This window comes from Natrix helvetica (assembly GCF_964273705.1).
Source record: "Natrix helvetica genome assembly, chromosome: 1".
Taxonomy (NCBI): Eukaryota; Metazoa; Chordata; class Lepidosauria; order Squamata; family Natricidae; genus Natrix; species Natrix helvetica.
This window is the reverse complement of record NC_138548.1, coordinates 68,335,254-68,358,188: the sequence shown is the minus strand read 5'-3', so window position 1 is coordinate 68,358,188 and position 22,935 is coordinate 68,335,254. Positions and strand designations below refer to the sequence as shown.

Genomic DNA, 22,935 nt, shown 5'->3' with positions numbered 1-22,935 from the left:
ACTTGGAAAAGCAGGAGACGATGAGGAACATACCCAAGTTTGGCTATATGCAAGTTTGTTCCAATTAATATGTTTTGAGCAACCATAACCAACGAGAGCAATGGAAGGTAGCAATGGAAAAAATAATAATAAAATCAAGAACTGGGAAAATACAAAGTTTTTTTTTCTTTGCAAAAGATCAAGATGCTTCCAGCTTCTCTTCCGTTCTCACATTAGCTAAATTTAAGGTGGACCAGAACTTTGAAATAAGAACTGTATAATTAACTGTAACCTTGGAACTGGACATTGTGGAGAGGTGGGAATTTGAAGAAGTATGTGAAATTATAAAAAATATGCATAAATAATTAAAATCAAGCCTAAATAGAATTCTGAACCCAGAGAAGCAGGAATTTAAGGAAGAAGGGAAGGAAGAAGGGGGGAGAGATAATGAAGGAGCAGAAGCAGTGGGAAATAAAAAGCAGACAAAAATATCTTTGGTTTTGGCAGTGGTGTAGGGAAAATTGAAAAGTGGGGATGTGTCCCAACAAAAGGAAATAAAAAGCAGACAAAATATTTTATAAAGGCTGATAATGGTATAGGGAAAACTGAAGAAGAAGGTTATGCCCCAACAAAGGAAAATATAAAATAGTTTCTTGATGGTGGCTTGGGGAAAATTGAAGGAGGAGGACATGTCAAAACAAAGAAAAGGGAGAAGGCAGGAATAGAGAAGTGTCAAAACAAAGAAAAGGGAGAAGGCAGAAATAGAGAAATGGGAAAGAGAGAAGTCAAATAGAGAAGACAAAAGACTTACTAGAAAAAAACCAGACAATTAGAAATTGTTATATGGGGAAATATAAAGCTGAGATAAAGGGTTTACTACTAAACATGACAATAAAATTGTGTTGCTAATTGGTTGAATATGATAATGGAAAGATAATTAAATAAAGATTAAAATATATGGAATATGGAAAAATATGAAACTGATATGGGGAGATTGTAAATCAGAGGTTTGTGATTCACTTTTATACATGACAATTAACTTTAACTTTAACTTTAACTTTATTGGATTTCTAGACTGCCCCTCTCTCAAAAGAGACTCGGGGCGGTGTACAGTCATATTAAAATAGTTAAACAGTAAATATACATGTTATAAGTATACAATAAATAAATTAAACATAGGACTGGAGGAGGTAGTAGAAGTTCCCTGTACAATTTAGTTAAGTTAGATTAAAAATTTATAAAAATTTTAAAAAGTTAAAAACATTAACCTTAAAAGCTATCCCAAATAAAATATCCGCCAGGAGGTAAGAGTAGAACTATAAGTGGGCCAGGCCGGCTAGTCGGAACAGGTGAGTCTTAAGTTTTTGTCGGAAGGAGCGGAAGTCGGTAGTAGTTCTAATATCGGAGGGGAGGTCATTCCAGAGGGTTGGGCCCATCACAGAGAAGGCTCTACTCCTAGGCAACGCCCGTTGGCATTGCTTGGTGGACGGCACCCGGAGGAGTACCTCCCTGTGTGAGCGAATTGGTCGCAGGGATGTATGTGGTAGAATGCGATCCCGCAGGTAACTAGGCCCTGTGCCATGGAGTGCTTTGAAGATGGTGATCAACACCTTGAAACGCACCCGAAAAACCACAGGTAGCCAGTGCAACTCGCGCAGGAAAGGTGTTATGTGGGAGTACCTAGTACTCCCCATGATGGCCCGCACGGCCGCATTCTGAACTAGCTGTAGTCTTCGGGTACATCTCAAGGGGAGCCCCATGTAGAGAGCATTGCAGTAGTCCAGACGAGACGTCACCAGCGCATGAGTGACTGTGCGTAAGGCATCCCGGTCCAATAGGGGGCGCAATTGGCGCACCAGGTGAACCTGGTGGAACGCCCCCCCTTGCCACGGCTGCCACATGGTCATCCATCGACAGCCGGGCATCTAGGAGGACGCCCAAATTGCGCGCCCGTTCCACAGGGGGCAGTTGTTCGCCCCCTATGGCCAGTGATGGAATCAACTGGTTGAACCGAGGCGCCGGTAACCACAGCCACTCAGTCTTGGAGGGGTTAAGCTTGAGTCTGTTGTCCCCCATCCAGACCCGGACGGCTTCCAAGCACCGGGACATCATTTCGACAGCCTCGTTGGGGTGGTTTGGGGTGGAAATGTACAGCTGAGTGTCATCAGCGTACAGATGGTATCCAACCCCAAAGCCACGGATGATCTCACCCAGTGGCTTCATATATGTGTTGAACAGAAGGGGCGAGAGGACCGACCCATGCGGCACCCCACAAGTGAGTGACCTCAGGGGTGACCTCTGCCCCCCTGCCAACACACATTGCGTCCGGTCGGAGAGGTAGGAGCCGAACCACCGCAAAACGGTGCCCCCAACTCCCATCCCCTCTAGCCGGCGCAATAGGATACCATGGTCGATGGTATCCTATTGCTGGGTTGCTAATTGATTTGAATATGACAATGGAAGGACAATTAAGCATGGATTAAAATATACGAAATATGGACATATATAGAACTTTTATGGGATGAACAAAGTGAGATGTGTACTGCTTGGTATTCTATATAGTAGATTAAGGGAATTGTAATGAACATTGAACAGAAAGGATTGTTAGTTATAGACAATAAAGGATAACCTAAACCAAGAGATGGAAAATCACAAACTGGGGGCGTGTAATAATGCATAATTATATAAATATAATGATGAGAATAGCTAGGAATTGTAACGACATCTACATCTCGGCCAAAATTAGGCAGGGTGGTGGTGGTTTAAAAGTACAATTATTATATATGTATACTTTTTTCTCTCTGTCTTTAAAAAAAGGAGAAAGATTTAATTTTAAATATGTATACTGAAAGGGAATTATAAATACCATCAACATAAAATGGAGCTTGATCAGAAGCTGAAATATACCACGTAAATGAGATAAAGAGTGTGAAGTAGATTAGAGAGGTAAGGGAAGAAGAGAGGGATAGGAGAAAGGGCAGGGGGAGAGGAGGAAAGAAAGAAGGAGTGGAAAGGGAAGAGAGGAGAAGGAGAGAGGAAGGGGAAGTAGAGAATAGCAGGACGACAGAGGGAAGAAAGGAGATAGGGAGGAGAAGGAGAGAGAGAGAAGAAAGTGATGGATAAGGTACAAATATGGTGTATGGAGAGCAGAAGAGCCAATAATTGTTTTCGGGAATTGATGGTAAGATGAATTGATGTAAACATTTAATAATATAATATGATGTTGGCTGTGTAGTAGTATACACATGGTTATATGTTATGAAAATGAAAAAAATGAAAAAAAAACTTTATACAAAAAAACAAAAACAAAAATGTAGATGTGCAAAAAGTGGGTGAAATTCAATCATAATAAACTGAAAGAAGTCAATTTAGAGAGCAAACAGATACATCAGTGTGGTGCCCCTAAATCTTCTTTGATGCCTATAGAGTCTCTTTGAGCAGTTTTATGTTCTCCCAACATAATATTTTCTTCAGCAAAATTTGTTGACATTTATTCATTTCTGCTACGTGATAGACTTGATTCAGGCAGAGCATTCGTGTTCTTTCCACATTCATTTAGTGTAAAAATATTACTTACCTTGGATGCTCTAAAACAAAAGGAAGTTGATTTTGTGTCAGCCTTTTCTCTGTCTAACAAAACAAGACCCAGGTCTTCGGTCAGTGCTAAAAACTGTCCTGTTGTAATATGTCGAAGGCGAAATGGTTGTCCCCAGCGAATATAACTTCCACTCCAGCTTAAAAATTGTTTAAAGAATATTTAGTTTATGGTTTACATGGACTACTCTAAGTATTTATTTACCCATGTATTTATTTACCAATGGAACAGAAGTTGTGGGTGCTTCATCATTGGAAGCTTTCAAGAAAAGACTGGACAGCCATCTGTCAGAAATGGTATAGGGTCTCCTGCTTAAGCAAGGGGTTGGACCAGATGACCTACAAGGTCTCTTCCAACTCTCTTATTCTATTCTATATTCAGGAGATATTCATTTTCATGCAGTAAGTGCAGCTTAATTCTATCAGTAAAGTGAAAAAAAACTTTCATTTATTTGTTTTATTTGGTTAAACTTTAATTTATTTCAACCCAAGATCTTTCTTAGGGGCATCTTTTAGTAAATTCAGCAAAGTCTCATAACAGTATTACAAATTAACTCACATTCACATTCATTATTTTCCTAGATATTTGGAATTTTCTATGCTTATTTCTTACCATGTTAAGTGCCTTCCATTTTTCTTTTCCTTCAAAAATTGAGGTGCAAACTGTTAGTCACTTTCAGAGTCATCATTAACCTACTATCTAAATCCAGTAGTTATCTCTAAGGCTTTAATCCTATGGCCCCGAAATAGAATCCCATAAGACATAATACACACATACAACCAACATAGGTCAACTTTTAAGGAAGGATCCAGTTGCAACAAACAAATAAACCCATTTCTGTCTGTCATTTTGGCCACTCGGGATGATTTTCCTAATATTGGATACCCCAGTGTTGGAAAGGAGCATCCACAAGGAAGCTTGGTGAGAATAAAATAGGGAATTGAAAAGGAGAAAATTGGAGCAACTGAAATATTTAAGTCTAAAATGAAATATACACAACAAAAACAAGAAGTAGCAAATTCCTTTCTGATTTCTGCCTATCAATCTGTAAATTGGTAGACAAGAAAGTCTGCTGGATTTCCCATCCAAAATACTGTATATTCTATTATATAGGATAGCATAATGCAAAAAACCAGGAATATAACGTAAAATCACAGTACCTTATTCGAAGAGGTTCTACTCTCCATAGTGATCTTGCACGGACTCCAGCTCCCCCCGCTTCATAAAACACCCTCCTAGAAAAAGATTACGCATACTGAGGTGCACTGCATGGGAGATTTAGCATTATTAAATGTATGCAGAATTATAATCTGTGACTGAAATATACACAGCATTTGGAGATTTCAGCTTTTTCTGTAATACTTGACAACTTCTTTCAGTAAGATTCAGAATTAGATTTTGCTATATAAACTGAACAACTGTAAAATAATTCAATCATTAATAAATTGAAACTGGATCTCTTGTAATCTTATTTAAGAAATTAGGAGTGCAGTGACATGAATCGCCTAAATTAGGAGTGCAGGGACATGAATCGCTTAAACCTCAAATTCTTTTTATTAATAAAGCATTTGAAATCATTGATATTTCCATTAGTTTTCAGATTTTAATGATCGGATATTTAGGACAAACATGATGATTTTAGAATTAAGGCTAATCACATTATCCTATTATGTTGGCACTTTTCCCAGTGAAATTGCATGTGATCTTTTACAATTGTATGAGTTTTTAACACAACACTGAAAAATGTGTGAAAAAGAATGAAACAATGCACATTTAAAAAAACATTTCCATTTTATTAAGGGTTTTGTTTGTTTATTTAGACTCTGTGCCACTCTAGTTGACCAGACTCTGAGCAGTCTATACTTCTTTCTTCTAGTAACTAAGATTAAAACAGCAAATAATAACAATATAAACAATAATAATACCATTGGTAAAGAAAACCCTACACATTCTGCACAATAAGCATCCATAATCACAATAAATCCATCCCACCACCTCTTCTACTACAGGAGCCAATAATCACAACTCCATTTCATTCCCAAAGACGCTGAGAGACCTGTCAGGAAGCTACATAGAACATACAGTCATATAGTATAAAACTCTTCCCAAATACAAGAAGCCTTATTCGTGATCAAAGTTGTGCTATATTAGTAAAGACAGAACTGGTCCAGTTATGCTTTCAATTATGCCCATCAACAGACATCTTGCCATAGCCAAACAAACCAGATAGATATCCCAACAGGGAGACCAACCATCTGCTCAGGAGTTTTCATGACAAAGCTAGGAAGAATCAGTAAGAACTTTTGATCTTACCTAAGCATATTTTCATCCATTCTATCAAGATTAAATACATCTTCAGTTATTTATCAGCATGCAGTAGGTAAACTGTTTTTTAGTTTCGAAATCTGAACTTTTAGCTGATTGTCCTTTACAAAGTTTGTGGAACACAATATTATATATAATTCTGCTAGGTACAATTTTGAAATGCAACAACTGCAAATTGGCAAATACCACATATCTCAAATTGAACAATATTAGCTTGGAATAGCAGTTAACTATAAATACTTGCTCCAGTTTTTTTATGTCTGTCACACAATGCCCTTTGCTAACTTTCCTTTGCTTCCATCAGTGCTTTATTCTGTTTGCTTTATTTCTAGCACAAAAAAAGGCAAGATGCAGCTGTTTTGCCTCACTGCTATTATGTTCATATCTTTTACAGACAGTTGAACAAGCAACAAGGACAAGATGCAGCGTAGCCAGAGGGCACTTGGCATGTGATGTGACTATTGATACAGGACCAACAGTGCTAATCTTCAATGCCAAATATTCTCATCTTTTAACAGTAAACATCCTTGATGTTATTTCAAGGATACTTGAAGGTTCTTACTTAGGAAAAACATGCCTATAGAATGTAGTGCTGAGTAAATAATGGGAGACATTTTTCATATATTTAATTGACCACATGATACTAATTCATGCTTTTTGTAGGGCAGAGATAAATGATAGATGGATGGATGGATGGATGGATGGATGGATGGATGGATGGATGGATAGATGGATGGGTGGGTGGATGGGAGAGATGCCAGTTATACTAGTGCCTCTAACTTGAATTATACTGGCTAGATATAATTATAGGAAGAGTCTGGATTATTTTACATCAACAGAAGAATGGCAACAAAAATCAATCTGATATTTGCCATGTGCCACAAATGTTTGTTCATTGTTTCAGAATGAAGACTGTTTGGGTTTACATCTGAAATTAAAGATGGAAAATATGCATAATCTATAGTGCAACTCACTTATGTGGGGAATCATTCTGTTCTGTAGATGCAATGGTCAAACATTCATCATGGCCATGAAACAAACGTAATACGTGACCACCAAGTAGGTATCCTAGAGAAAGAAAAAATAATTAACTTGGACAGCATTTTAACAATATGTATCTGGAAATGGAAGTATATCTACCTTGCATTAGTATCTAAAAGGTGTACATTATTTTCTCTTTCCAATGCCCGCTCAGTTGCGGGTCTACCAATATGCCTTAAGCAAATGACCTATAAAATAACATGAATAAAACTTATTGATGTTTAACTCCTGTGATCATTTCCCCAGGAATATTTCAGATGTTTTTGTTCCTGCTTTTGATTAGCCACACATATTTTCACCTGGGCTCAACAAATCTACTTGATCTACTGTATGCTTTAATTGTAATAAGGTGGTTTCAAAGTATTGGTTCCAAAAACAGATTATTTGATGCAATACGTACCACTGTATTGAACATAAAATGAAATTTGTTTAATACCTACTCCCTACAAAAAGGAAATAAAAATTGCCAACATTCCATCCATAAGGAAATCTCTTGAAAAAGAAAATTTCTGCATTAATTTGACATTTTATACAACCATTGGTCTCCTGAGGGGAAGGGAGTGACTAAATGCTTGTCAAATTCACCCTATTCCTGGGAACTACTGCAAGAATCTGTAAATCAAAATAAGTCAAGTTGATATTGACTGCATTTTAAATTAGAATCAACAGGATGCCATATAATTCAAGTCATACAAAAGTAGATGTTGGGAATAGTAACTGTTGTGAAAGGAGGTGGGCGAAGAAAAGGGATTTTTGAGAAGACGAAGCTACCAATCCAATTTAACAATTGGAAAACAAAATGAAGTGTCAACTAAGGCTGCAGAGAGGGAGATAAGAGTTCTCACCAACTAGAAAATAGACCAGTTATAATCATAAGTTGGTTATGGTGGTCCACCATCATATAATGTCTTACTTGTCATGAGCATCTTCAAGGGGGGGGGGGGAAATGATGAATCATGTGTGTTAGTATTATCATGTAAATTAGAGGTGGATTGCTCCCAGTTCAGACTGGTTCGGGAGAACTGGTAGTGGTAATTGAGTGTGGGTCGCCAAACTGGTAGTGACGGTTGGCTGGCCATGTCCCAAACCAGACACTCTCCCAGCCTCATCTTCGCCATGTGCATCCACCCATCTGCCTCCTCCTGCCTACACACAGGCAAGCAGCATTTGCGCTAGCCTAGCTCCCCTGCTCCCCACCAGCCAGCGTCTCCCAAAACCGCCATCATTGCAGTCTGGCAAGCTTCGCATGCTGAAGAGGGTGGCGGCGGAAGTAGAGGACAATGGACTCAGCTGCAGCCTGGACGAACCAAGGAACTGCCAGCTCGGGCCCTGCCTCGGCAGCTGGGCAGCCAGCCAGGAAAGCAGTGAGTGAGTGGGCAAGCAGCCAGGCCCAGCCCAGTCTCCAACACAGGGGCGGCAGCGGCAAATGGTAAGAGTAGTGAGCCCCAGGCCAACATCCCTGCCTCCTCCCTCTGAGAGCTGCGGTGGCAGGTAAAGCGAGGCAAAATGGGAAGCACGCCACTGGCAGAGGCTCCGTGTGGATAGCAAGGGAAGGCCGCAGCTGCAGGGATGCTGACATAAAGTTTTTGGGTGGAATCAGTAATCGGCTCCAGCTGGTAGCCCAGGGCCAGCAGCTCTGCCTGCAGCTCTGCATCAGATAACCCTGCTGCGGCCATTGCCAGAGAGAGGGAGGAATCCGGAAGTGGTACCGCCGACCAAGGAAGTACTTGAGCCATCTCAGTGGTGGCAAAGCTTTGGAGCGCCCCTTTTAACAGAAACCTGGGTGACTTCCACCCTCATGTTTTGCACTGTCATCTCGAGAAGGTTGAAGTTGGACCACTCTGGGATGAGATTGAAGTGCCTTTTATGGTATATAAAATATGTTTTGAAAAGTACAAACCCAGTACCATGTAAAAGAAATGCACTTTCTTTTACGTGGTAGATCACACTGGAGATGCTTGCTATGTAAATTTAAGAAGTTTTAGACTGGCCATAGCAGTCACATGGCGGCCCACACAGGCTGCTAACCAACCCAGCGTCCGCCCAGACACAGCAAGAGTGGCAAAGCTGCCCCAAAGGATCTCTTGGCCAGGAAGGGGCACCAGGAGAAAGCGGGGCCACCGAAGGGCAAACTGCAACCGGTAAAGGAGTGGCTGCCCAGTGGAGCCAGAGTGTTCCCAGGTCAGTGGGGTGGCAGAGAAGTATCACGGGGCTGAAGGTGGCAAGGAGGCGGTGGTTGAGGCTGCCTGGGCACCTGCAATGGCATACAGCAGTTAGCAGGGATGGGAGGGGGTCAGAGGCCCCCCACTTGACAGTTTGGGCCCCACTTGAAGGGACCACTACTTGAAGAAATGGGCTCCAGGAGTTGTCCTGCAGCCAAACCCACACAAAATGCCACAGCCTAGGCTTCTGCAGTGTGCCGGGTGCTTCCTAAGTTCAGAAGGGAGCCAGGCTGGGCGAGGCTGAGTTGCAATGCTCCTGAAAAGGCTGCCCAGTGGGTGAGGTCATCATTTAAAAGCCCCAGAAGACGCTGCCTGAGCCTCTCATGTGAGTGGTGGGTCGGGGAAGCCTCTACACAGCTCTGGGACGGCTCGGCAAAGCTTCTTGAGACCCTTCCCAGGAAAGCGGCAAGTGGGCAGGCAGCAGCGAGCAGTAAGGGAAGTGAGCCTTGGGCCAGCATCCCTGCATCCTTCCTCTGAGAGCCATGGCAAAGCTTCTTTGCCAGCCTCCCAGCTGGCAAAACAGAAATTTTTGCTGGTTCTGTGGGGGTGGCTAGGTGGTGAGCATGTGACTGAGTAGACATATGCATGAGTGATGTTAAGTTGGCCGCACCCACTCAGTCACATGCCCCTCCATCTAGCCACATCCACAGAACCAGTAGTAAAAAGTTTTGAAACCCACCCCTGATGTAAATGGTGACACACATATTTGTGTCAGAGGTCAGGATGCAAGTACGTAATTACAACATATGCAATATTATGTCACCATGCCGGTGTTGCCATATTATGGATTTCTGTCAATGCCACTATTCATCAACTTTGTAGAGTACCATTACTGAAAACAGAACCCTGCCTACCTCAAAAAATCTGGATTTCATTGCAAATCTGTTCAGCTGCTAAACAAGACAGTATGATAATTACAGTTTTAGTGCTAACCTATGTGGAAGAGTCCCAAATGTATTTGAAATATTTTGAACAAAGCACTATACTACAGTATAACTTGAATGCATGACTTTCATATAACAAATGACAAGTAATGTTTCCTACCATTGATCATGGTATCCTGCTGGATTTACTGATTAACAGTAGGAGACAATGGTATTGTAGTAATTTTCTTCCTGCTTCTATTTAATACAACAGGACAAAGACTTTGTCTCTCTTGTTTAACATGGGAGACTGCAGAATCAGTTACCATTAGGTACATTGAGGATACCCAGTTGTATATCTTGACGTCAGGTCTATCAAGAGATGTTGTTGAGGTTTGTCTCAGCACCTGAGAGCTGTTGGATTATGAAATGGGAGGAGAACAATCTTGAACTCAACTATGACAAGACAGTGCATTCCAGGTTCCTCGTGAACAATGGATTGTCTATCTATAGTTCTGAATGAATACACATTCCCCCAGACAGAACTGGTGTACAATCTGAAAGTCCTCCTGGACACACAACTCCTGCTCAAAACACAGACCTATCTTTAGCCAGGAGGGCTTTTATTCAAATTCATCTAGTATTCCAATTGTGCTCCTTCCTGGGTGGAGGTGTTTTTTTCCCCCCCTTCACATTCACTTGTGCCTTAGTAATCTCTGTAATATAGTCTGCATGCGACTGCCCTAGACGACCGTTCAAAAGCTGTAGCTGATTCAGAATGCATGTTGCAGACAAGGTATACTTTGGTATGCTCATGTAACGTTTCTGTTATGCAAACTGCACTGGTTACCCATAAGCTGCTGGTATAATTCAAGCTTGTTATCTTGGAAGACCTGCATGGCATAGGGCCTTGATGGCTAACCTATGGCATGCAGAGCCCTCTTTATGGGTATAATTTCACGTAGTTCTTCAAGCCAAAATGGCCTGAAAACGGCCTGAAAATGCCCCCAAAATAGGCATGTGCAAGCTGCCCAACTGGTCAGTTGCGTTCCAGTTTGGGCTCTCGGGGCTGAAAAGGTTTGTCATCACTGGCATAGAGCTTAGCTATCTAAGGGACTTGCTTATTCCCCATTGTCCCTGATGCTCAGTAAGATCTGGCCAAGTGGGCATATTCCAAGGTCTCAACTGACAAACAAAGCCAAATGAAGGAATCCAGGAGAAAAGGTGATGGTGACTTTAAAAAAAAGCGGAGAGGGGGCGGTCTAGAAATTTAATAAATTATTGTTATTAAATTATTTTGTTAAAGAACAAGACGAATGTGGCTTTTTTTTCTAAATAAGAAAGATGACATATGAGTGATTAATCACGCAGTTTATGTTTGTAGATATGTGTAACTTGGAGCAGCACTTCTGAAACACAGAAAGTAAAGATCGCTTCATAATAGGTATCATTTTACAGACTATGGTGCTATTATAACAGCAAATTTCCTAGACGCTTTAAAAAGAAGACTAGATAAAAGCAGAGAAGATAACTATATTAATGGTGATAAAAGATTTCTAAAACCCTGAGCAATAAACGCCTGGACAGCAGAAGAAACTTTCAGGGAATACTATAGTCTTGTGTTCTTCTGGTAGAGAATTGGCTGGTAAAAACTAAAGCAATCTGGAAATGTTACTTTGTAATGTATAAATGCAGTAGAAAAATGTTAAGTGTATGGCAATGGTACATGATAAACCGTTAAAAAAACAAGCACAAATTGTTGTTGACTGATAAGTGACACTATTTCTATTCCATCAAATTAATCCTTTGTATAAAATCAATACTGCATAAGGTAAGAGGTGAACAGGGAAAGGTAAAAAGCTTGGCTTTTCTATAGATTTACATTTTAATGGAACATAAATTTCCAACCCATTAAACCTTGAGAGGCCAGGATAAATGAAGGCATTGTCTTGTTGCAAATAAGAGGAAAATGATTCATCAGTATCTCTGGGTGAAATTGCTCTAAATTCACTTGCTGAATAACAATCCCATTAATATGTATTGGACACAAATGTTATATAAGAATACAGATCTGAATATAATGCTGTCAACACAAACACTAAACTAATTAGAAATTCAAGCTCAACACTTAAATTAACCACAAAGGGTTTAAGAACTTTTAGACCATATGACTTCCCAGGGATTTTCAGACTGTTTCAGGCAAATTCCCCTAAGTTCATGGAATCATGTTGGATCCCATACAGTTTTGCATTTGGAAAACCTATGCAGAACAAAAGCCATATGAGGATTAGCAAAAAAAAAAATTCTCAAAGCACATATGAATTTATCAGAATGAGGCTTGACTTCAACACAAAGGAAGCCAAAAGAAAAAGAAGCAGCAGCAGAGGAAATGGGTTGCTTGGTGTGATGAAAGCGTCAGAATCAAGTTGAAAGGTGACATTTTGCAAACCTTTCTGAAGCAAAAGCTTTCACATTTCACTCATACTGGGATTAAAAAAGAACAGGTGCTTTCCATTTGAAAATAGAACATTGTCAAAGGATCTGATTTCTTTGGCACTATTTTTAGTCATTTACAAGAAGAATGCATACAGTGGTTGCTACATCTCCTTTTTGTCTTTTCTTTTTTCCCCCTTTCCCCCACTTCTTTTTGCTAAAAGGTTTTTAGCTTTTTATGTAGAGAAACATTACAACATGAAAAAATGTAATTGCAATACGAAATGCAATTGATGGCCAAACAATAAAATGTTGGCACTAATAAGCTGGTTAGCTTTTAGATGAATGGAATGGAAGATTCTAACAAGTCTTAAGGAGAACTCTTTTTTCAATATACACAACACTTTCCAATCTTTCACAACATCTCCTGATTTCCCTTTTTCCTTCTGGCTCTTTCCTCAAATCCCCTATTGCAGTAGAGTGTTCCAAGCCTTGCTAAAAATGTTTGCTTTTTTCCCAAGCCATCATATGAGTATTGCAAATACAAACTGTCTTTAGGCATTGTTATAAATATGTCACGCATTATTGTTTTTAATCTTCTGGCAAAACTATATGCTAAAAACATATTGGTGCATTATTCTTCATACAGTATCTAATAACTTGTTAATTTTTTCCATTATTCATAATTATATTATTAAAGTTATGTTGCTGGCAATGATCTATGAGACTTATCCACTTTTCCTTCCACTTTTAGTCAACCCTGAGTTTCTATTCATAGATTTCAAATAGATTATTTAAATGCTGAATGTTGACATGCAAAATGCAAAATATTGTATGCCGTCCATTCACCTTTCCACCAATTGCTTACTAAATGCGATAAAGGGCATTTGTATGGGTGCCTATTGAGTTTTCAGAGGAATAGCCTGGAATTAAGGAAGTAAGTTTTATATACCAATTTGATCCAAAATGTCATAATATTACCAGAAATTATTGCACATACTGTCCTTTGATAGGCATACATTTCTCTGACCTGCAAGTGGGAAATAGAAACGACCTGCTTTCTCTTATGAAATAGTTCTTATTGGGAGGAATAAAAATTAAAAGTTAAGGCATAACCAAAGAATCTTAAAATTCATTAGGTATCCTACACAAAGTGATGACATTGGGAATCTACCCAGATAGTCACATACACTATTTACTGAGGTTAATAAGGGAAAATGATACCTGCTTTCAGTGAAAAATCAATACTTTCAAAGCACATACTGTACGTAGTAATCTCCATGTCAAAAATGAATCTGGGAGGGATGTGATGCTTTCTTTCAGTTCATTTGTACAAACTATAAGTTCTTTTTTCAATTCATGGTTCTACTCTTTCCTTGCTCAAGCCAGCCAGGAAGTTCTATAGTACATCTTCACATTGTAAGTAAAGTCAGAATAATCTATGCATAGTCTTCTTTGCTTTAATTCAGGAATCTAAATATTCTGCAAGGATTAGGCTGGGATAGATTTGTCATTGGAAACTATACAATATACTCAAAGGACTTAAAATCTGAAGAGCAACTACAATATATTTTTAGCTGTAGAAATTACAGTGCACACTTGCAAAGAAGTAGTAACTTCAACTAGTAGCATAACCATAACTGAGCAAACCTTCTTCAATGTTGCTTCCTGAACAAGTGGGGTGCACATTCCAGAGTGTTTGCATAAAGGAAGCATCTACTTGTGTGTTTCCATATGCCACAGAAAGATGCTGCAAAGAGAAAAAAGTGAAAACACAAGAAAACTATTATTGTTATTGCAAAGTGTAAAAATATAGCCTTTAACTTTTGTCTTGGGGTTTATAAGCTTTAGGGGAGGAAACTAATTGCAATATTTGGTAAATTGATGCATAAGTAGCATTCCACTTCCTTCTTTTTTTAAAGCTAAAGCTTATGTAATATTAAAGAAGAACAAATTTTACCATTATCAAGAGTCTTTTATTTGAGTTTCTTCTGTGTCATTTCTTATCTATGCTATTACATTATGGGAGAATTTTATTAAAAGAGATTTAATAATTTATTTCATCAATTTATCTCAACATAAACTAAAGTTTGTTTTTCACAATCCCTCTTTAAGGGTTTCAGACTTATCCATTCTTCCCAGACTCTTCTTGAAGTATAGTAAAGCATCAACAAGGATGTTTTTTCTCCCAAACTCAGATTTTTCTAAAGATTTTCTGATCATAATTCTATGAAAATGCATGCAGAGGAAATAGGTATGCTTCTAACTGGGGAAAAAGAAGGCTAAAATCAACAAAAGCATTAATCAGTTACATTAAAGTTATTATGAATACTTCTGCTTACCAGGTATCTTTCTGAGGACACGCTAACTAGAATAAGATCATCCCCGATCCGTACTTTTTCTCCTTCTGACCTTTGTTTAGAAGCAGGGCGTATGGTCCACCAGCATGCTTCACCTATAGTAAGCAGAAGTGCCCACATTACATCTGAGGAAAAAAGTCTCAGACCATTTCAAGCAAGTTCAGGATATCTAAAAATATGAAAATGTATCCACCAAATTCTTAGACTCCTCCATTTGAAAACTGACAATGACTAAACCAGACAGTGAGACTATCAGCCCTGCCCCACCTTGATCTTCTAGGAAAGCAAAACTCTCAACTCCATTTGTAGTGAAGAGAATACTTTTACTAAAAGCCAAGTGGTTACAGTAAAACAAAACTCAGAACTGAGATTTTGCATGCAAAAGCATCCCGGATAACTTTCCTTTTCTTGTTCCACTGCCTGCTATTTCACGTTTGTCCAGTCTTATTCAAAGAAGTTGTTTTGGTAACTGTCCCTGAAAAGGCAGGCTAGATGTTGAGCTGGTGTTACATTTCATTTCCCAAGCTTGTGACCTTTGAGTGATCAGACAATGTCTCGGGATGGCACTAACTTTAGTTTCGGTTTCCCATCCCTCCAGCTCCCTCATCCCATAGTTTATGGAAGGCATCTAGGGAAGTAGAGCTGGAGCGAAGGATGAGTTCTGACAGAGACAATGAATGGATAACTGCACAAAGAAGGTGAAAGTTCTCCACAGATGGTTGGAAGTAAATTCTCTACAGGATTCCTATCATATGGATGTTCTGCTTAGGCTTCTGCAATGAGCCTGCTAAAATACATGTATGCATACTGTGGAAGTAAAGATCTAGCCTGCCACAATTGCCTTTCCAAACCTAGTATATATGATTAAATGTGGCACATATTTAAACATAGATTATGTTTTACAATTACAATTTTAAGCTCAATAGGCTTTTGTTTTCATTAAGACTTTCTCTGCATGCAGCAATGAATAGGTTTTTTTTCACAAGAATTATCAGTATTCATGCTCACCTAACTGTAGTTTGTTTCCATAACTGCAATTTATATGTTTGTTTCAGAATAATTTTGTGTAATACAATAAGAAAATATCATCTCTCTCCATAGGTACATGAATATCGCATGAATGCATAACAGGATACTAATCATATATTGTAATTTGCCAAGGACTGAATAATTATTCTGCTTTTGGCAGTTCTAGGCAGGCAGCCAAAACTTGAAGCTATATCAATCCTTAAAATTATTTCAACCTTACATGACTGATAAACTAGATTTCACAAACAAATTGCAGATGTTTTATGCTTTTTAACCTAAGGTGATATTTTATTTGATATTTTATACGTACCTATTGCATTTTCCTGTAGGCCCACATCAAAGGCGAGCTTATCTGTCTGAGATCTTGATGTGGTTAAACATGTCAAATACTGAAAAACATTTTAAAGTTAGTAAGATCCTTCAAATCATTTGGTTTAAGTGTGTCTCAAAGAAGCCTTGGATCTGAATTGAGAGATATGAGCCCACTGTTCTCTTCAATAACATGACAACGTTTCAAATTCTTTTGCACTGGAATGAAGAGATATCAATTTGAATGTTTATTAATGTCAATTTCATTCCCATCGCTGACTTTCATAAAGATTTAAACCATTTTTATTTTTAAAACCTTTTAATTTTTTAAAAATAGGAATGGTGGGATTCAATAGAGAAATGGTATCAAAGCTACACATGTAAAATAGTTTGTGCAGTAAATTTAGCTGTGCGGTGTCACTCAGTAGTGAGATAGGTGGCACACATTTAATTAATCAATCAATCAATCATACACTGAGCACTATTACAATGAGACTACCCTTCAGCCTTTTTGAATTTGAAACTGTTCTGGACTTCTCAAAATTGGCCATATCAATTGAGAAGTCTACAAACTGTACCAATAAGAGTCTCAAACTATCTCTTATTAAAATACCCACCGTACAGCAACAGTCTTGAAGTGCATCTCTCCTCCTTCATGTTACCTTCATATGAATGAAGAAGGGACCTGCTGAGATGGTTTCTTTAATTCATCTCTTCGATTGGGGTCAAGCCATGCTTGTCCGACTGTTTCCTTTGCAATGGATCTCCCACTGTCCTTCAAAGCTATCCCCTATGCCCTCTAGAGTGCCTGGTTGAGATGAATGATTTATTTATTTTGTCTCAGGAGAAGAGTGTGCTGTGACTTGGAACTTTCATCCCAGTTTGGGGAGCATTGGAAGGGCAGTGAGCTCCAACAATTATTTTATTAGTTTTATTTTGTTGCGCTTTCTTCCCTCCATCCCTCCATCTCTCTTACCATTCCACTGAAAGAATGCCGAAGCAGAATCGCATGACCGTACAGCAGGGTTCTATGGCCACCTCCTTGCGCTGCCTATAGAATAAACGATGCAGACGCTGAAAACTCACCACGATTGAAAACAAAACAGCATTTATTTGTTTTCTTAAGGGTTAAAAAAACAGCACACTCTTTTTTAACAGAACTTCTAGTTCTTGAAAAGAACACCTGTATATTCACAGTGACATTTCTCTATTCATATGCACATAATCCTATTGTAAAAAAAATGCTTACAAACTGCTATCAAAATTGGGAAATTGCCTTTTCTCTATAAATCAATTAATCTAAAGCATATTAATTTTGATTCAAAAAGTGCAAATTTAGGGGGAAAAACAGTTGCATTTTCTAAAATGCATATATCAACAGAATATAAATTTAAAAGGTAGATGTATTGGAAAATTAAACATTATATATAAAACAAAATTCTATCTATAGAAAACTAGAAAGAACCTGCATCCAGAAATCCTATCTCACTATATCTGGGAAGTATTTTAAGATAGAGAGAACATCATGTTCTAACAGCTTCCCCAGATATATTGCCCTTTGCATCAAATTCTTTTTTTAAAAAAAAAAGTAGATTTGAAAGGTTGAGTAAGGTAGGCTTAGTATAAGAATTTATTTAAGAAAGAAAAAACAGCCCACCTGGAAGTCTGATGAGAAATTTGTTTAGGCTTAGAGTTAGATGGTAATAGCAATAGACATATCATTTTGTGGGGAAAGAATTCCAATTAGATCAATTACCAATTCTGAAACTGTATATATGGCTCAAGGTCAAGTGCCATATAGGCATGGAGGTATAATAATTATACTACAAAATAAGCCAGAAGATTTGAGCTGATATTGGAAAGAGCTATCAAAATTTTGTTAGTTAATCAGCAGAGAAATTTCATGTGTGTATCCCATCCCTCTTTGTAAAATTGTATTAGTACAAATGAAAGAACATACAGTGAAAATTGGTTATAGATCCATTAATCATCATTTAAATTGAGCAAGATTCTTATCTATCCCAGTAATTGGTAGAACATAGACATTAAAGTTCTGGAAAGGTATTGATCCCAAATGACTGACCTTTCCAGTATTATTTTTTTTCTCAATGACATGTCCATACGGAGACACACAGAGTTCATTCCAAAATGAAAGATTGCAAAAAATCAAAAGCATGCTTTCTAACATATTGACTGACTAGATGGGAATGATCTGGTCTTACTTTCTGTTTTTTAACTTTGCTTTTGAAACATCAATCTTTATATGGCAAAGAGGCAAAAAATACAGCATCCGATAACAAGCCAATATCTCAAACTACAATATCGTATGCATGATGATGTCATGACCCATGGATCATCTCTCTCCATTCCCTTTTTCTCTCATAGACAGTAAGTACAATATGAAATTGTTTGCTGTTTTTCCTGAATCCCCTGCATTTGCCAGATCTGCATCAGCTGTAGTATCTTCAGAACGTAAAACATTTAAAGAAATCTCTTACCTTTCTCATAAACTTTCCAGAAGCATTAAAAACAAATGCAAAAAAAAATTCATAAGTATGTGTTTATAAACAGTCACGGCCTGACATGCTGCTGAAATCATTGTGGAATCTTTTCATTGCTATTTTTTTTATTTAAAAATATTTAATAGCAATTTGCTACTGTATAATAATAATAGTTGTTATTATTATTATTATTATTATTATTATTATTATTATTATTATTATTATTATTATTATTATTATTATTATTATTATTATTATTATTATTATTATTATTATCGGCTGACCATGCAACCAACCATAATAATGTTATGGTCAATGAATGCTGTTTTTGTGAAACCAGAAGCTTACCCAGAAAGAACTGAGAAGTAAAAAGTATCTGAGATGTTGCAGTATTTTACAGATGCCTTTAACCAGTTATTGAGTAATATCATTGTGAAAACCTGATGGAATTACAGGGCCAATAAAATTCAATTACTGATATCACTTTCAAGGGCATTGCTTTAAACACTTTTAGGCCAAGGATAGATGAGGTCTTATATCCTCATTTTCACTTTGTACTCGAGAAGCAATTAAGACTATTTTGTCCTTTGATGTATACTAGGAGGACTCAAATATTTGAAACATGTGACAAATTAATCCCTTATAGGGTCATCTCTTCTATTTTATATGCTTTAAGCTGCAGAGCATTTAAGGACAGAACAAGCTGACCCATGAAGAGACTTACAGTATAGCACCCAGGGTCTCAAAGCATTAGAATCTATACATAGCCAATTCACAATGGAATGCCAAGCTGACAGTGTTTTAGAGTTGGCCTCTGTATGAATAACTATTCCCTTATGCTGTAGAGGAGGAACTAAGACTGCAGTATGCAAGAAGGTAGAGAAAAATATCTCCACATAATCCTTAAAATGCAAAATATCAAGGCGTATGATGGATCTAGAGACGTGCAATCAAATTGTGACTTAGCCTCATGTCCGCAAGAGAACACAAGTATCAGAGTCATAAACTTCCAACATTGCTTTCTTCTTTGTACATGCTCTGAACTATGTTCTTGGTAAAGCATCCAAAGGGATACCAAAACAATGTGACAAAAGACTTCAGAATAATATCACCCTCAGGCACAGAAAGAATAGGAATGTGCCTTGTCAGCCTTTGCAGTTGTCAGGTAGTATAAAACTGAAGCTAATAAAAAAAAGATCAAATAAAAACATGACATACTGCTTGGCCTGTCAATATCAGATTCTGCTCCCAGCTTTTCCAGTTGTATTTTTTAGTTCCTTTCTTATCTTGATGTGGCTCCAACTGTTTCAAGCCCAAATCTGGGTCTGAAATCACCTCTATCACTATAACACAATTTGTGTGGTCAATTCATTTGAATTAAACAGCTAGGAATATGAAAAGGATTGAAAGGGAGAATCCTTCATCAAAAAATAAAGTGAAACATCATTGACTGTGAGCTATAACCATAAAAATTTAAGTAATTAAGGCATCAGGCCAAAAATATGAATACTGAGTTTAAAGACCTTAGGAATAAAACCAAATGGGTGACCTTGGGTGAATCATTTTCTCTCAGCCCTAGGAAATAGGCAATGGCAAACAATTTCTGAAAATCTTGCTAAGAAAATGGCAGGGACAACAGTAGTGCAGACAGTTGCCAGGAGTCAACCAGGAGGAGATACAGATAGAATATAATGATGGCTTCAGAAGAACAAGGCTTAGGTAATATTTCTAAGGTTTCTAAAATACCAAGGAGAAGAATATATGTGAGATCAACATAATGTACCAAATGATTCTATCTAATTGGTAGGGAAAACCTTCAAAATCAAATATAATTAGGACTGAAATTCTTTCTATTATTCTCCAAATGAATATTCAATTTTTATAATTCTGAATATAAATATCATTTTCGTGGAAGAGATAGTAATTCAACATTAGAACAAGTCCAAAGGCCAGCTTTCTAATAGTAACATTTTATGACATAAGAAGCACCTAATCAGTGAACACAAGAATTAGTTATAAAAAGATGGAACCTAGGTTACAGAACACCTTCCATATTATTGAAAAAAAAAAGGTAGTCTCTTTTGTACAAAAGACTAATGAGAAATCTTGGTCCAGCTAACAAACGTAGGTAAATTCATAAATATTAACATTTTAGAAATATATTATATTTCCCTGCAAAGAATACAAATCCTGTAGGCTATTTAAGGGTAAACTAACTGCTGTGGTTCAGTGGCATGAGTGTCCCCCCACCCGAAGGACTTATTAAATAAAAAATAGATCATAAACCCACACAATGGCAATTTATTCTTCCCAATTCACCTTCAGTGTGGAGGTGTGAACTACAGTATTCTGTAATCTGTGTCGAGCCACACAGCTACATTTTGTATTAAGTCATGGGAAGGTGTTATGATTTGTCACTCCAAGTACATTTACTCAGTAGGCAGCAAAGGAAGTCATACTGATTCAGGCTGTCAACTGAATGACAAGATGTAGAGTTGAAACAATAGTCCATAGCTTTCCTCAGTATTCATCTGACTTCAGTGCAAAACACTTACGTTACATAACTTAGAAAAATATAGATGCTATAATGAGAATGTCTTATGATTTTTATTTAGGTCTTTACCGGCCAAGAGAAGTTAAGTGAAGTTATTGCTGAAGCAACTTAGGATCAAACTAACAGATTCTTTTCACAGTTCTCAGGAGCTGTAACAAAAATGTGTCATTTGGGGAGAGGATATTTTATCTTTTCTTTCTCTCTCCAATATATCTTCTCACACCCAATGATTTTTTTAAAAAAGCAGGAATAGAATTACCTACATGTTATCTCAACTGCAAAGTTTAGAGCCAGCCAGAAACAGATTTAGATCTATGAGTCTAGCTTGTTATTGTGTGCTTGAAATGTGGCAGGAAAGGTTGCTGGTGTGAACAGAAAAACAATAGCACTATTAAGATCTTTATCTTTGTGTTTGACATCCATATTTCTACAGATAAATGTTTGATATAGCTCGGAAAGGGAATGGAATACTTTTGCTTTTTTACAGCAATGTGGCCATTTCTTTGAATGTTCATTTTCAGGCTCAGTGCCATGTTTTGCTCAACATGATTCTAGTAAAATATAATCAAGAGTTTTAATCAGAAATCTAGACACCTAGGTCCTAGGTCAAGTTGCAATTATCCTTCTGGTTAATTTTGATTAAACAAGTTACAAAGTTAGGGAGTATTGTCCCAAGCTTCATTCTGTGGAAATATGACATCTTTCATAAAAAGGAAAGCCAAGAAGTGGATGCATAAACTGCTTGATAAATTCATGAACTGCCCCTAGATTGAGATGTACCTAATCCCATAGTTGATTGCCAGTTTTATCACTCTTTCAACCCTTACAACTAAAGTTTCATATATTGCAATGTGCAATTGTGGATACGTTACTGGAACAGTGCATTAATATAACTAATATAACTATAAATAATATTTCAAATTGGGTTTTCTGATCTATTAGACAAAGATTAGGAGTATTTACTTTGACCAAATTCTTTTTTTAATTAAAAAAATCAATCTTTCAACTTTATATTTTGAGTTATTAGAACAGGTTGCACAAGGCAAAAATTTACTTCTCTGTTTAACACTGTAATAGTTAAACTGCTCTTCCACAGCAGAGCTGTGCAGTCGAGTATTACAGGAAGTAAGGCTGAAAATTATTAGAAGAATAGTTTTGCAAAGAGAAAACATTGCAAAAGTAATAATAATCAGATATCAGAAAAAGATAGGTTAATTGTTAATCTTCCTTGAGAGAAAACAATAGTATCTCAAGCCCTTGAGATTTCAGATTGAAAAAATTCCAAAAAAGGCGAAAGAACTGTTCTTGAAATGGATGCTTAATTATGAGTGTATGCACAGCATTTTACGCATATTAGGACGCAATCACACAGGGAGTCAAAATGAAGTGCCACAGTGCAAATGCTTATTTATCAAAACACTGGTTAATTACATTTCCTGTACATCACTGCCATTGCTCAGCTGAAGTAGAAATTTTAAAACCTTTTGCTTCCTACCTTTCAAAAAGCTATTTTTTAAATAAATAATGCCAGTTTAGTGGCTGGCATAGTTATTTTCCTCCCACTGAAACTTCCCGGAGGCTAATTTAAAACAACTAGGGGGAAAAAAAAAAAGGGGGGGGGACAACAGACATCCACCCAAGGCATGTATAGTATTAGATTAGTGGGCCAGAGAGAAGCTCAGCATCTGCTTTAGAGATCCCTTGCTCCAACCTAAATTATATTG

The 22,935-nt window shown here is 37.6% G+C and overlaps 1 protein-coding gene across 1 annotated transcript in view; it reads right to left on the bottom strand.

Moving 5' to 3' along the window:
• Positions 1-22,935, bottom strand: part of RYR3 (ryanodine receptor 3) — a 334,068-nt gene that overhangs the window by 243,919 nt on the left and 67,214 nt on the right. The window contains exons 4-10 of the mRNA XM_081937281.1: positions 17,133-17,207; positions 16,158-16,236; positions 14,801-14,913; positions 14,109-14,208; positions 6,874-6,967; positions 4,735-4,809; positions 3,557-3,713 (exon numbers count right to left, since the gene is read on the bottom strand). Coding sequence (XP_081793407.1) covers positions 3,557-3,713; positions 4,735-4,809; positions 6,874-6,967; positions 14,109-14,208; positions 14,801-14,913; positions 16,158-16,236; positions 17,133-17,207 — 693 coding nt within the window. The remainder of the gene's footprint in view (positions 1-3,556; positions 3,714-4,734; positions 4,810-6,873; positions 6,968-14,108; positions 14,209-14,800; positions 14,914-16,157; positions 16,237-17,132; positions 17,208-22,935) is intronic.